This window comes from Notamacropus eugenii, chromosome 4, assembly GCF_028372415.1.
Source record: "Notamacropus eugenii isolate mMacEug1 chromosome 4, mMacEug1.pri_v2, whole genome shotgun sequence".
Classification (NCBI taxonomy): Eukaryota; Metazoa; Chordata; class Mammalia; order Diprotodontia; family Macropodidae; genus Notamacropus; species Notamacropus eugenii.
In genome coordinates, this window is record NC_092875.1 from 67167088 (window position 1) to 67181303 (window position 14216).

Genomic DNA, 14216 nt, shown 5'->3' on the forward strand with positions numbered 1-14216 from the left:
CTGAACGTTCAGAGCTGCCTAAAAGTGGAATGGACGGCCTTTAGGAGGTGGTGTAGTCGCTGTCACTGGAGCACTTGTTCAGAATGTTGTAGAGAGACATTTGCTCAATTATGTACTGAATTTGATTCCTTTCAAGCTCTGAGGTTCTCTGAATCTGTAAAATAAATGGGTTCTAAAGGATACAGATGTTGGACAGTCCAAAGAAGCTGTTAAGTTATTAAAGAGTGGAAGGAGGAGAGGGACTCTGTGAGCCCGAGGCTGTGCTGTGCTGACACATCTGCTCCTTCTCTGCCTTTGCCCTTTTCACAATTTGCTCCCCTTGAGTCCAGCATACCTTTCCAGACCCCATCATTCTGGGATCCAGCCACATTGGCCTGCTTGTTACTCCTCACATTTCATCCCTAGACTCTCTCTGTAGCTTTGTACAAAATACCCCTAGCCTGATGTCTCCTCTGTCCTCTTAAAATCCTCCAGCCCCTCTTCAGAATCAGCTCCAGGGCCACATCCTACAAAAGGCCTTTCCTGACCTCCTCTTCTCCTCCCCTCCCCAACTTATTAGTTACCTCACTCCTTACCTTTTATTTCCTTTGTATAGGTTTCTATATTTACTTATATGTGAACATGGAAGCTTCTGGAGACCATCACTTGCTTACTGTTAGTATTAGCTAAGGACTTGGCATATAATAAGCAATATAAATGTTTGTTGATTGAATCAATTTCCTTTTTCTAAAGATACAGCAATATGTACATTCCCATGCATTTGGCACAGACATGTGGAGGAGGACTTAAACTTTTCAGAAAATACTAGCATCACAAAAGAAGAGCTTGTTTGCCCAAATGAATCTCCAATTGATATGATGTGTGGGAGAAGGGTTTTTGAGCTAGAGCCCTCATGGCAAACGTTGTAATAGTAGGAGCCCTGGGAGAGTTGGGAGTCTTTGGTTCTGGTGCCAGCTCTGAAATTAACTCACTAGGTGATCCTGCAAGGACAAGGCCTTTATGAGCCTCCATTGCCATTTGTAAGATGAGACAATTGAACTAGTTGATCTCTATGGCCCCAGTTCTAATAGTCTATATAATCTATGGTGCTAAAACTGGTTCAAGACGGGTGCCGTTCCCATTTAAGTAAAATGCTATCACATTCTTTATGAAAAGCAGTATCGAACAGCAGTGTATCATAGAACTCGATTTGGAGTCAAAAGACCTGGATCCTCTGCCTCTCTTCCTTACGTAATATGTTTGATCACGGGCAAGTCTTCTCCTCACTTTGAATCTGTTTCCCCCTATAAGATGAGGTGAGTGGGTAAGAGTATCACAAAAATCCCTTCCGGCTCTAAGTCCTAAGTTCCTATGAAATGTCTTTTGATTTGGCCCTTCGCCTCTCTGGTGTATGTGAGGCAAGCATATTTCTCTGCATTGCAAAGTGAATCGGAGTTCTTGGTGGTTCCTGGCAGCTGCTTCGTTATTATTCAGGGTTGCCTCCCAGGGGTTCCACACACACTCACTGCCCCAGGTGGATGTTATGTGTACGTAGCAGTGTATGTGAATGTCACTTATTATCAATGTTACCATCTCAGCTGAGGAGAATTTGTTCTCTCTAAGAATTGACATGTGAGTGTGTTTGACAGAAAGGAGAGCTTTGTATCCACAAAAAGAGAAAGAAGCATTAGATTTTAATAAATTGTTGCCTTTCTTCATCTTCACAAATTACAACCAAGAGAGTTTCCCGGTCTTGGCTGCACTAATTATTGAAACCCAATGACACGTCCATAATTGTCATAGAAACATTGACGTGTTGTGCTTTAGTTTAGAAGCAGGAATGTGTAGTCTCTACTAAAGGGCTAATTCCAATAAGATGAAATATCAGTTGGGTTCAAAAAATAAGCTACCTGAGTACACAATAGAGGATGTGATGGCAATAATAATTAACATTTGTGTCATCATTCATGTGAAAAAATCTCATTCCCTAGCCTCTGATTTCTTACCTTCAACTTTCTCGCCCCAAAGTTTGAACCAAATGACACCTGTCCCTTCCACTGTGCCTTCTGGAATACCTGTTCCTTAAGTAACAAACTTCCCTTCATCCTAAATCTTTTCCTCTCCTACTCATTTATCTTCTAGCTTTTACTGAAACCTGGCTTTCTGCTTCTCTCCATCCCCATATCCCAATGAAATAGTCTCCCTGTCCACCCTTTCCAGTGAGGGTGGTACCTTCACTCATCCCCCTCTGTTCACTGGTCAGGGTGGGGAAGTTGGAATACTCCTTGCTCCCCACCGCCAGGTTTTCCTCCTACCTCTGTCAGTCTGTAACCATTCTTCCTTTCAAGTCCATATTGTTCATATCTACCACCCGATTAGAATTCTGATAGCTGTTGTCTACAGACCTCTGTGTCATTCCCCATCTTCCTTCAGTGAGTTTAATACCTGCCTCACAATTTTTCTCTTCCCAAGTCCTGTCCTTGTACTAAGGGACATCAGCATATGTTCTGACTCTCTCCATCAAACACCCTAAGTGCTTAATTCTTCCATCTACTCACTTCTCATGGATTTACTCCTCCGACCCATCCCCCGCACAAAGATGATCATACCTTTGTTCTTACCATCATTCGCAGATGTGTCACCTCCATGCTGAAGAATTCTGAAATCCCCTTATTTGATCATAATCTATTGGCTTCCCACCTTTCTCTCTGCCTTCCCTTATACGACCCTCCTCTTCAGTCACACTGTGATTTCCAGTGCCTTGACTCCTCAGCTCTCTAAATGAACTCTACACTGTCCTCTTCTCCCCTTTATGTCACTGATTGTGCCAGCCAGGCTTCAACCTTGGATCACTCTCACCATCTACTCTACACATGTGCTGTTGGATGGAGATGGAGAAAATGGCACAACTGTTCTGACTGGATTTGCTACAGTTTTATGTTACACAACCTCAACTGGGCCCTCACCATATCATCTCCTCCCCACTTTTTCCACAGTGCCTCTTCCAAACCTCCCACAACCCCCTTCTCTTCCAAGCCTCATCATCCCACTTCAAAACTCCCATGGCCCTTTCTCCCACCCCAGCCTTCTCAGATGAGAACCTCTCATATTTTACAGGAAAAAAATCGAGTCTTTTCACCCATGGACTCCCCCTTCTTCCTTTTTCCTCATGTCACTCAGGTGCCTTCTGCTACCTTTTCCCCCACCCCTGCCTTACATGATAAGGTGGCCTTTGTCCTTACCAAGGCTAACCCTTCTCACCTCAAGGGAATTTCATTCCCTTCTATCTTCCAACAGATTACCCTCTTCTGTCAGCCTGGCTCTATTCCTTATTTTCATTCTTTCCCACTCTCTTGGCTCATTGCCCACAACCTACAAACATGTCTGTGGCAGCCCCATCCTCAGAAAACCCTCACTTGATCTTTCTATCCCCTGCGCTTAAGCGCATAACTCCTATATCTCTTCTACCTTTTGTGGCTAAATTCCTCCAAAACGCCATCTAAAATAAGTGCCTCCACTTTCCCTCCTCTCACTTTGTTTGTACCTCCTTACTGTCTGACTCCTGACCTTATCCTGCCAGAAATGCTCTGTCCAAGTTACCAAGTCACCAAGCCCAGTGGCCTTTTCTCTGTCCTCATTTTCCTCAACCTTTCCTGCAGCCTTTGGCCCAGTGGATCACTCTCTCCTCCTTGATACTCTCTTCTCTCTAGGTTTTCAGGACACCTTGCTCTCCTGGTTCTCCTCCTTCCTCTCTGACTGCTCCTTCACTCTGTCCTTTGCAAGAACAGAGGCTACTAAGTGGCACAGTGGAGAGAGTTCTGGAGTCAGGAAGTTGTTGAGTTGTTTCAGTTGTGTCTGATTCTCTGTTACCCTATTTGGAGTTTTCTTGATAGGGATACTGGAGTACTTTGCCATTTCCTTCTCCAGCTCATGTTACAGATGAGGAAACTGAGGCAAACAGGGTGAAGTGACTTGCCAAAGGCCACACAGCTAAGAAGTGTTTTGCCAAAGTATTTTGAACACATTTGAACTCATCAGTCTTCCTGATTTCAAGTTCAGTGCTCTTATCCACTTCACCACCTGGCTGCCAGAGTCAGGAAGACCTGAGTTCAAATCCAGCCGCTGATACTTATTAACCTAACCTCTGTGTGCCTGGATTTCCTCATCTGCAAAATGGACATACTAGCAGCACCTCCGTCTTGTGGTTGTTGTAAGGAACAAATGAGATAATAATTGTAACGCCCTTAGCCCAGGGTGTTTTCATGGTTGTGTGTATTGTTGTTATTTTCTGCTCCAGATGATGCCCCTCTAACCATAGGTGTCTCTTAGGCTTTGTCCTGGGCCCTCCTTTCTCCTCCCTCTACATTACTTCACTTGGTGATCATATAATTTCTCATAGATTTAATGATCAGCTTTATACTGATGATTCTCCAATATACCTATCCTGCCTTAACCTCTGCTGTTCAGTTCCACATTTCCAACGTCTTCAGCTATTCATGGTCCCTCACCTCTCATTTTCAGTCTGTTGACAAGGCCTGTCAGTTTCCCCTCTGCACCATCTTTCCAATGTGCTCCCTTCTCTCCTCTGACACTGCCACCCCTCTGGTACAGGACCTCATCACCTCAAGCCTGGATCATTGCAGTAGTCTGCAGGTGGGTCTGCCTGTCTCAAGTCTCTCCTCACACTGGTCCATTCTCCATTCAGCCCGCAGTTAATGTCATTCCCTCTCCCATCCCCCCCAATGTCAGTAAACTCCATTGGTTCCCTATTGCCTCCAGGATCAAATACAAAATCCTTTGTTTGACATTCAAAGCCTTTCATAACCAACTCCCTTCCTACCTTTCCTGTCTTCTTATTCCTTCTTCACTCCCATGTACTTTTTGACTCAGTGATTTTTGCTGTTCCACAAACAAGATACTCTGTTTCTCATCTCTGGGCATTTTCTCTCTGTCTTCTATACCTTGAAATACTCTCTCTCCTCATTTCTAACTACTGACCTCCTTGGCTGTCTTTAAGTCCCAACTAAAATCCCACCTTCTACAGGAAGCCTTTCCCAACCCCTCTTAATTCTAGTGCCTTCCCTCTGTTATTTCCTTTTTATCGCATGAATAGCCTGTTTGTACATATTTGTTTATTTGTTTCCTATTAGATTGTCAGCTCCTTGAGAGTAGGAACTGTCTTTTACCTCTCTTGGTGTCCCCAGTGCTTACACAGTGTCTGGCCTGCTTAGTAAATGTTAATTGACTGACTGGTGAAATGCAAGGCCAGCATGAGTCAATAACTTGACATGTTATTCAAAAGCCCTTCAGACATTCTTAGATTGCTTTAATAGCAAGTTAGGTGATTATCCTCCTGTATTCTGCTCTGCTTGAACCAGAGCTGGAATATAGTGTTCGCGTCTGGGACCATATTTTAGAAAATACTTTGGCAAACAAGAATTAGTCCAGAAGGGATCAATTGTAGGAAAAATCCATCCTCATGGTATGATCTGCTGCCCCAGAACTGGTTAAAAAGACACTGGGGATATTTATCTTAAAGAAGAGAAAGCTCTGGGAGAAGAAGAGCATTTTGGTTCTTCTCAACTCTCTGAGGAGCTGGCACAGGGAAGTTGGAACAGAGTTGTTCTGTGTGGTCCCAGAAGACAATGCTAGATTAATGGGAAGAAATTACAGAGAAACAAATTTCAGCTGAATATGGAAAAGTTTTCTAACAACCAAAGATCCCTAAAAATGGAGCAGGTTGTCTGCTTCATGGGGATAGTGAATTTTCTGTCACTGGAAGTGTTCAAGAAAAGGCTGGCTCTCTATCTATCATAGAAAGAATGCCTGTTTCAGGTAGTGGGGAGGAGAGTGCAGTATAGTGGATAAAGATCTAGACCTGGAATAAGGAAGAGCCGGGTTCAGATCCTTGCCTGAGTGACACAAACTTTGTGTCTCTGGGTGAGTTGTGGGCAGGGTCAGATGCTCTGCAAACCTAAAGCACTATAGAAATAGAAATGTTGATGACCTGCAAAGTCCCTTTCAGCACTGGTGAAAATGTGTAAGAGCACCTGTTATGTTCTTACGCTTGTGATAAGTGCCTGTGCTGGAGTCAGCAAGCTGTCCTTACGTTGCCTTTACCTCTAACATGCCTTCAGTCTGTTGTGGGCTCACATTGCACTTCACTGGTTCTCCAGATGACAGAACAGGATCCCCTGTCTTCTGGAGGAAGCAGGAACAGGGTGATATCCTCTAAGCACCCATGTGGAAAGAAATAGTTGCTACACGTGGTTAGAATGCACTCATTGATATGTTTTAAAAGCAGCTCTGAACTGCAGCAGTATCTTTGTATTTCAGTTCTGGATGTATAGTTCACGTTTCTTATGGATGATAAGAGTGGCCTTCCACCTGAACACTGAAAAAACAACATCCCGAAATGGGATGAAAAATCATTGAACAGCAATCTTTATTTGAACTGTGACGGTCACACGCCTTTGTCTATCTGGAATCTATTTGTTTTGTAGTTCACTAGGAATGGCCTTTTTTTAAAATCATTGCTACAGACATCAAGCAGTATTCTCAACCAGTGAAAAAGTAAGGGAGTGTTTTCTTCTGCATTGACTGTAATCACTTCTTTAAGAAGCTTGCCTGCTTTCTGAGATCATCTCCAGTTTGCCCTTGTTTTTACATAGTTGCTCACGTTTTATTTCTCCAGCACTTAATGTAGTACCCGACTCGTAGAAGGAGCTTAGTAAATGGTTGTTGACTTCACTTGACTCTTGATCTGTTTTCTCTTCTCCAAAACTGAAGAGGTTGAATTAGATCACCTCTAAGGCCCCCAGTCCTTGACAGTCTCTGCTCTCCCAGTTCTAACATGTTATGATTCTAAGTTGGATGAGTATGAAATGCATCAAAAAATTTCTGTATCTGTTGGTTCAGTGACCTTGGGCCAGGTCTCTGAGTTTCAGGTAGGCCCAGTCCTAGATCCCACTCCTATGCATTTTACAAGTCACAAAACATAAAAATGCTTCTTCATATGGTTCTGCATTGTTGATGGTTCGTGGACATACATTTCTGAAGGTGTAGCTCTGATAGTGCTTTGTAGGCTGTTATTTTCATGAAGTGTTCTTATTCTTTGTAGGTTTAAATGGAACATGCAATAATTCTAGTGTTCCAACATCAACTTCGGAAATGCCGGATTATCTCTTGTGAGTAACTTCCATTGTTATTTTCACATCTGAGACTGTGAGACCAGTTAGAGCCTGAGACATGCTGACTGTCCATTTGATTAAGTAAGCTAGGTCACATTTGTGTGGGCTTCTTGTCATAGCAGTTTTCTGTATTCACCCCAAGACCAAATTTGGTTTAAAAAAATTCTCTATGAAATAATGGCACAGGCAACTTAAGATGTCACGTTTTCTCCTATTTCTGCTTGTTCAGATGCATATGCTGTAGTCATGCATAGCAGGAGAGAGAAAATATAAAATTCTATCTATTCCCAATAGAATTGGCAAGTTTTTGAAGAAGGAAATGTCATAAAATGCGTATATGCATGAATTTCAGGCAGTTCAACCTGTTCTGCATTTGTCTCCTATTTAAAGGAGGAAATTAACTATATGAGATTAATTGGATGTTTCGAGTCATCGCTTAAAGCTACAGGGGTATGTGTGTTAGGTGTGTGGGTGTTGGGCGTTAGAGCCACAGAATCATGGTTTAGAGGAAAGAGCTCTGGATTGGAAATCAAGCCTTCGGTCAAGTCTTGGCTCTGTCATTTTCTTTCCATGTGCTACTGGGCAAATCACATTTCCTTTCCTAACTTGTTTCTTCTTCTCTGCACGTAATACTGGTATATCCTTCCTAACTCAAAGAAATGGAAATTGATAAGCGTATTGAACTGAGATCTCTCACTAGCTAGTACTCCTGTCACTGAAGCAAGTGATGCTCCTATGCCTCATGCTCTGCCTCTGCTAGCTAATGCAACCTGTGCTGAAACTCCTTTCATTTCTGCCTTTCTCAGAAAATATGCCGCTATTTCCTCCTCGGAACAACGTCAAAGTTACAAGAATGATTTTAACGCTGAATACAATGAGTACCGAGATCTACATGCACGGATAGAGAGAATAACTCGACGGTTCACACAGCTGGACGCTGAGCTCAAGCAGCTTTCCCAAGGTTCAGAAGAGTATGAGGTATCACTGACTGCCCTAGCTCCAGATTTGTTCACCATGTATTTGTTATAGCTCTATCCATTTAATTTGGGTCATTTACAAAACTGGCCTGTTAACAGTGAGGATTGGGAAATTTGAGGAAAGGGCCAGGGGCCCACAGCTCAGTTGACTAAACTCTCCTGATGTTCCTGAGGGAAGAACAATTAGCAGTAGTGCTTCTGCTCAGACTTCTTGCCCAGAGTTAATTAATTACCTTGAGTGGAAGCTTTAATACATGCCAGGTGTCCTTGAACCTGGCTCCTTTGTATGAACCATAAGCCTTGTTTAAGTCAGACAACCTATGGAAGTTCCAACTATGCTAAATACTTATTTTCCAGGGGCCCTAATAACGTCATATGCTCAATTAAAACTGCTTATATGCAAGGCCCCATTGTTGGCACTGAGTGGAAAAAGAAAATGAATAAGACAGTGCCCTCGGGGAGCTTATGGTACAGTGGCAGTGATAAGACATAATTAAAAGCACATTAGAAGGTGAAGTGCTATCAGATCAGAAGAGGAAGAGGGGGACAGGGAGAGCATGGAATGGTTTTGTCATCTGAATTGGGATTTGATGGAAATTTAGCAAGCAGAGATGGAAAAGAGTTGGCCATTTTAGGTATTGGGAATGAAGATGTAAGCAAAGGTGTGAAGAAGTGCAGGGCATGGAGAATGAATATAGTAGAACTCATTTTTTTTCTCCCCAACCATTACATGCTGAATTTCTGGCTAGATGTCCATCTGTTGATGGAATTTTGAGTAGCAGTGTGAGCTTCACTTGGTTTGCCTCTCCCCTTTCTCTAGCTGCCTTTTACTTTTCCTCTTTTAAATTCCTTTTCCTGGGCTCCTGGGTTTGACTTTATGGGATTGGTCTTTTACTTGGTCATTTGTGCATAGGATACACTTTAAAGTGGAAACAGGGGGATTACTTTTCTGCCAGTGGTCCCAGACTGAGGTCGTTTGTGGACAGAGGGCTGAAGGACACCATCATGTAATGGCTCACGCTTCCTTTGGGTTTCTTTGTCCCTGCAGACTACCCGTGGTCAGATTTTACAAGAATATTGGAAAATCAAAAAGGTGAGTAAAAACTCCTTTCATTTCCTTCATCAGACCTGCTCTCTTCTGTGTGTGCATTCAGTACTTCTAGAGATGGGGATGCCCAAAGAGGATGATTTGCACAGGGCTTCCACATACAGGTGGTCTGATTATGACCCCTCATTTTATAGATGGGGAGACTGACATGCAAAAAGGTGAAGGGACCTGCCTGGTCTCAGGGGTGCCCCATAGGGGCAGCCCAGTAGCTGCATGCCTGTGCTGCCTTGGCCTTCTCCATGTGATTGGGAGGAGATGAGGTGGTTATGTAAGCGAATAATCTCAATATAGCCCAGAGAAGGAAGAGATCAGAGAGAGTTTCCAGAGGCGCTCAAGTCCCAGGGCTGCCATTTCTAGCTATGTGATCTCGACCTTTTTTCTGGATTTTAGTTTCCCCATCTGTAAAATGGGGATGATCATCCTGTTCTTGCCTTCCTCTTGGGATTATTGTGAGGATTTGTGATCCCTTAAATGACAGTGCATGAAGGCCCTTTGGTAGCAGAAGGGGAAGCAGTGATTTACATACTTTGAGAAGCAAGAGGTTGTAAATACATTCTGGGTCAAAAGGAGAATGTAAGCACAGCATGAGGCTGAACTCTTCATCCCTCCCCACTGCCCTCTCCTGTCCACTCTTTTACCTCCCCTCACAGACTTTACCCCCAGTGTCCCACCAAAATAGGGAAGGCTCTTAAATAGTTTAACAACTAGTGTAGTTGGTCCCCTTTATAATCTAGTGTCTTTTGTTTTTGTCCATTTAAAAATTTCATTTGGAGAAAAGGGTCTGTGACATGAAAAAGGTTTAAGAATCCAGCCCTAAGCTCTTTGTATCAGTATGACTTTTCCCTAATAACAATCACTCCCATTTATGATATTTTAAGGTTTATAACTACTTTACTAATATCACCCCTGTTAGATAGTACAAATATAATTATCTCCATTTTGCAGATAGAGAAACTGAGGCTCAGAGAGGGGAAGTGTTTTACTCAAGGTCACACAGCTATTAAATGGCACAGCTGAGAATCTAATCTAGGTGGTCTGACCTCCAGTCTTTCCACTGCATGACACTCTGTAATGGGCTTCTGTAAAGCGTCATAGAAAGGTAAACTGTCATTTTATTGATTTCCCCATAATACACACACACACACACACACACACACACACACACACACACACATACAGCCCTATTATGATATTTTGAGACTATTCCTTACACACCCAACCCCCCCAAATCTTTTTAGACACTGGTGATCTCTATAATATCATTGAATGTGTGGGTTCCCAAAGCATCTCTCGTTCTGGCCTTCTTCCTATATGGTTGAATAACTTTGGAATCAGCAAGTCAAAACTGTGATATTCCTTCAATTTTAACAATTCACCATAACTCTTAGGCTTGGAAAAAAAAAAGCTTTCTCTAGAATGTATACATTTCAGAGATAAAATTTTGCAGTTTTGCAAATCCTGTATAAAAATACACTTGAGTTTTTTCCCCTTTCCCCATGGTTTTCTGAGGAAAGTAGGCTTTCTTTGCTAAGAAAGGGCTCCCTCTGCTGCCTGAGAGTCTGTTTTATGTAAAAACCCAGACTTGTAAGGGAATAGCAGGACAGTGAAGGAAAGTTGAGCAAGATCTCTTCTTGCTGTCCCAGCCTTCTGAGGGGAGGTGTGGAAGACCGTCCTTGGCGATGAGAGCATCGTCAGTGACAGGAGTCGAGTCTACTGGAAGGTACACTGGGGGTGGGGAATGCCCATTTCAGGTTGTAGGGCTCAGCCACTGATATGGTGATTGTGGCCTTGGCCATTGTGTTTCTCTTCTGCCATAAAGAATACCATTGCCTGCCCTGACATGAGGAGGAGAAGATGATGTCTTTGTACCTCTGGAATCCTGCCTCAGGCAGGGATTGGCTCACACATCCTAGTCAGGTGTCAGTTGGGGATCACATTAGGACCTCCTCTGAGTCCCTTTCCAAACCCAAGATTCCAGGACTATAAGTTTTTGAGGGGCCTTTAAAACAAAACTCACACAGATGGAGCTAGGAGGAGGAGGTCACTCATCTCCATTTCTATAGGACCTTAGGGCTTCCTGTGACCTTTAAACTCTTAAAAAAAATTTTATTTTAATAAGTGCATTATTTTTTTTCTTTTTTAAAAAGTTCAGTTCTGAATTTTCTTCCCTCCCCCACCCGGTAAGAAGGCAAACAACATGATATTGATTATACATGTAAAGTCGCACAAGACGTATTATCCTCTGGCCTTTAAATTCATCAGCATTGGGTAGCTACTGTGTACAAGACACTTTCCTCACAACAACCTGATGAGATGGGGGTGTCTGTATTATCCTAGTTGGTACACGGACAATTGTGCTGGACCTCCGTTCACTACTCACCTCAGACACCTAATGCCTTTGTGACCCTGGGCAGCTCATTTTTAACGCCTCGGTTTCCTCATTTGTAAACTGGGGATAATAATAGCACCTACCTCACAGGATGAAATGAGATAACTCATGTAAAGTGCTTCACAGACCTTTAAAGCTTGCTCTCTATAAATGCTAGCTGTTGCTATCATCATTATTATCAATCATCGTCATCTCCGTTTTTGAAGTATAATGAGTTTCAGAGACTTGGTGACTTAGAATAATCCATCTCCCTCATTTTACAGAGAGGCCCACAGCCCCAGAAGGGGTGAAGGCTGAGGTTGTCTTCTAGCCTTTTGTCCTTCTTGCTCCCAACCCCAGAGTGCTCTGTGGCCACTGAGAGATGTTCTTAGTATTCTCTCCCTATCTCTTTCAGACTAATACTAACTACAGTCAAGAAAAGTACCGTTGTGAATATCTACACAACAAACTGGCTCACATCAAGAAACTGATAGCAGAGTATGACCAGCGGCAGCTCCAGCCTTGGCAGTGACCTGTGCATTGGGGAACACCAGGGCCTGGGGTGGACTTGTGGCTGGCCGCAGCTCCGGAGCCTCCACTGTGCTGAACTGGCTCCTGCAGGGCCACAGCCATTTCAAGCTTCACCCTCTTGGTGTGTGTGGGGAACAGGGGAATGTTTAAAGAAAAGAAAATGCATCTATTTAACAAAAAGTAGATAAATAAAAGGAAAACTCACTCATTAACTTCCAGGGGAAAACATGCAGGGGACATCCTCAGTTTCCATAGTTTTGAGTGAGCAGCAGGTTGTCAGCCCCTGGTTGGGCTGTTTATGGTCCTCTGGTTCTTCTCCTGCTCTCCCTCTTCCCCCAAGTAATGGGGGCACCACTGGGAGGTGCATTTTTGGGGCCCAGTCACCAGCCTAAAAAGCATCTTCTTTATATGCAAGCTGTCTGGGCGCCTTGCACAGGATCAGCTCCTGAGCCCCTATGGGGCTGTCTCACTGAGTGGCTTCTCCGAGGGCCCAGGCCCAAGGCTCAGCTTCATGTTTACTATTGGAAAATGCTCCTGCCGACCCTGGGTCCTGGGAGACCAGTCCCTGAAACGCCTCTCCTTTGGTGACCGCACCTGTCTTCAGCCTGCATCACGCGTGCTGTCTCCACTGTCCCAGAGGACTCTGAGATGTCTGTCCAACTTTTCTAGTTTTATATGAAGATGGCCAATTTTATTCCTTGCTAATGAGACGATGGTCTATTTTTGTATGAGAGAAAATGCATCTTTTCTAAATCCGTGCCTCTCCTCCCTTTTGGGCCAATGGTCTGGATCCCTTCCCTTTGTTCTGATTGCAGTATTACTAAATTAATAGAGGCATTATTATTGTTATTATCATTCTGGTGATGCCCTGTAAAAAGAAATCCAAGCAGCTGGAGGTGTATTTAGAGTTGGGGGCTTCGGTTTTGACCCCTTCCAAAGAAGCCGCAGGACCTCTGCTCTTGGGACACAATGAGATCTGGCTGAGATCAATTGAATTGTCCATCTCCCTAGATCCTTGTTCCAGAATCTGAGCCCTGCCTTCCAGGTCTTCAGGGAACCGTTGTGAGCTCAGCCTTGGGGGCAGGGCCCCCATCATTGGAGTCCCTGGGCTTACCCTCTTAATCCCTTCCCTCTCTCTTTCTTTGAATACCCCAAAGTATTCCTCCTCCCAGTCTTTCACCTGCTTGGTGAGGGTTTCTTTGCACTAGAAAGTTTCTTCTTTAAGGGAGTCTGTTGCCTGGAAATAGCTCAGTCCCCCAACTACCCTCCCTCCCATCCTGGCATTGTACCAGATGGCCACCTGAGAAGCAGCTCCCTCCTTCCCATATCCTCAGGCATGCCTGCTTTCTGGTTAGCCTGGAGTGGGGCTGCCCTTCACTGGGGATGGCTGCTTGGTTATTTTGTTGACCACAGCTGGTAATCAGTCTGGATTCTCTAGTTTCCCCAGATAGGAAATCTGCATTAGCAAGAGCATAGCCTTCAGATTGTATGCAGTCAAAACTGATAACATGTTTCTATGTCTGGCCCTCTGGCTGTCTGAACGTTAAAACGCTGAGTGAACCTTTTCACAGTGAGCTCAGCTCAACAAAACCAGCCTTTACTGTCAAGATTTGGTCTGGATCTGATTGAAAGGGGGGAGGTTCTTGAGCATCCAGCATCACTGAGCTGACACTTGTCAGTGGAAGAGGCTCCTGCATCCACCCACCAATATCTTAAACAAATAAGCTTGCAAATAATATGCCAGAACAGGTGGCAGGCCACAGGGAACCAGAGAGGCGGAGGCATCCTGAACTTGGAGAAGGATGTCTTTCCCCCTTGATGGGCCTGCATCAAGGTTTGCTCCGTGGCAGATGGCTTGGCTTTGAGGCCTTTAGACTGCTTTCTTAGCACAAATGAATAGAATTCACTGAAGTGTGAGGGAACTTTTCCAGACAGGCATGGTATTGAGGCCTTGTTTGAAAATTTCATGATTCCTATGTTGTGGGCAGACCCTGATCCAGGGTAGGTTGAGCTGGAGTAGGGTGGTAACTTAATGATTTTCTTTGGCAAGGTCTGACTGGTAG

At 43.9% G+C, this 14216-nt stretch overlaps 1 protein-coding gene across 4 annotated transcripts in view; it reads left to right on the top strand.

The window, feature by feature from the left end:
• ELL (elongation factor for RNA polymerase II) overlaps positions 1–12365 on the top strand; it is a 135607-nt gene extending 123242 nt beyond the window's left edge. The window contains exons 9-13 of one of the 4 annotated variants that reach the window (XR_011965535.1): positions 7100–7166; positions 7976–8147; positions 9195–9239; positions 10200–10353; positions 12038–12133. Coding sequence is in view for 1 of the 4 variants with exons in the window: in XM_072601636.1 (XP_072457737.1) it covers positions 7100–7166; positions 7976–8147; positions 9195–9239; positions 12038–12154 (401 nt within the window). In the remaining 3 variants the exon portion in view is untranslated. Of the gene's footprint in view, positions 1–7099; positions 7167–7975; positions 8148–9194; positions 9240–10199; positions 10354–12037 lie in introns of those variants that run through there. The other 3 variants (XM_072601636.1, XR_011965536.1, XR_011965537.1) reach the window with 3 other exon arrangements.
• The last annotated feature ends 1851 nt before the right edge of the window (positions 12366–14216 follow it).